This window comes from Rattus rattus, chromosome 3 (assembly GCF_011064425.1).
Source record: "Rattus rattus isolate New Zealand chromosome 3, Rrattus_CSIRO_v1, whole genome shotgun sequence".
In the NCBI taxonomy this organism is placed as follows: Eukaryota; Metazoa; Chordata; class Mammalia; order Rodentia; family Muridae; genus Rattus; species Rattus rattus.
In genome coordinates this window covers 171318265-171319617 of record NC_046156.1, presented here as the reverse complement: position 1 = coordinate 171319617, position 1353 = coordinate 171318265, and the positions used below count along the sequence as shown (strand labels likewise).

The window sequence follows — 1353 nt, the reverse complement described above, 5'->3', positions numbered from 1 at the left end:
GTGACTGCACACTCCTAGACAATTTTTTTTTTAATTTTATTTTTCTTGGATATTTTATGTATTTACATTTCAAATTATCCCCCTTTCCCCCTCTCCTACATCTTCTACCCCTCCCCCTGCTTCTATGAGGGTGCTCCCACGCCCACCCAACCACTCCCACCTCAATGCCCTGGCATTCCCCTACATTGGGGAAACAAGTCTTCACAGGACCAAGGGCTTTTCATCCTATTGATGCTGGACAATGCCATCCTTTGCTACACATATGGCTGGAGCCATGCGTCTCTCCATGTGTACTCATTGGTTGGTGGTTTAGTCCCTGAGCTCTGGTGGGGTTTGCTTGGTTGATATTGTTTATCCTATGGGGTTGCAAACCCTTTAAACTCTTTCAGTCCTTTCTCTAACTTCTCCTTTGGGGTCCCCATGTTCAGTCCAATGGTTAGCTGCAGGCATCCTCATCTGTATCAGTAAGGCTCTGGCAGAGCCTCTCAGGAGACATCCATATCAAGCTCCTATCAGCAAGCACTTCTGGGCATCAGCAATAGTGACTTGGTTTGGTGGCTGCCTGTGGGGATGGAGCCCCAGGTGGGGCAGTCTCTGGATGACTCTTTCTTCAGTCCCTGCTCTACTCTTTGTCCCTGTATTTCCTCCCGTGAGTTTTTTTGTTCTGTTTTCTAAGAAGATTTCAAAACTGGTACCCAGGGTACTGAGTTCCAGAAATGGCAATAGGAACAGAAATAGATAGAGAAGACAGAGGTGGTATCATCTTGTAAGTTTGTGAATAGGCATGTAAAATGTTCATTGTACAAGCTACTTTAAGGTGCTGTCATTGACAGGATTTCCTAAGGTCCCTAATATTCCACTTTAGAATTATTTGGGGGCAGCAAAGAAGATACTGTGGCTGTAGCACAAGTTAAATATTAACTCTGCACTAGTTTCTCTTTTAACTCTAGTTAAGAAGTCTGAAACAGTGTCCACTGGAAAGAGATTGGCCGAGATAAGGCCAAGGGCAAAAGGGCATTTGAAAGAACTATATACCACTTTTCAAGGCCACAGACAGTGCTTTGTGACAGAGGCTTACAGGGTCCCTTAGTGGGGCACAGCTCTCTAGGTGTGCAGCTTGTGCCTGGGCTCCACGTGTTCTACAGATGGCCGCACATCGGAGTTGGCTTCTAGTGAGCTTCTTTCTCCTTGAGGTTCTTCTCTTGGAAGCTGCAAAAATCCTGACTATATCTACACTGAGTAAGTTCTTCCCGTGAACATAGAGCTTGTGAGATTGTGATGCCTGGGTTACTGTTTCATAAAAATGGCACATATTTGACCATGCATAAGATTTTTCTATTTAGATGTAGATCA

General features: G+C 44.8%; 1 protein-coding gene across 1 annotated transcript in view; it reads left to right on the top strand.

Moving 5' to 3' along the window:
- Positions 1–1145: 1145 nt before the first annotated feature.
- LOC116895621 (UDP-glucuronosyltransferase 3A2-like) overlaps positions 1146–1353 on the top strand; it is a 29526-nt gene continuing 29318 nt past the window's right edge. The window contains exon 1 of the mRNA XM_032896832.1: positions 1146–1239. Coding sequence (XP_032752723.1) covers positions 1146–1239 — 94 coding nt within the window. The remainder of the gene's footprint in view (positions 1240–1353) is intronic.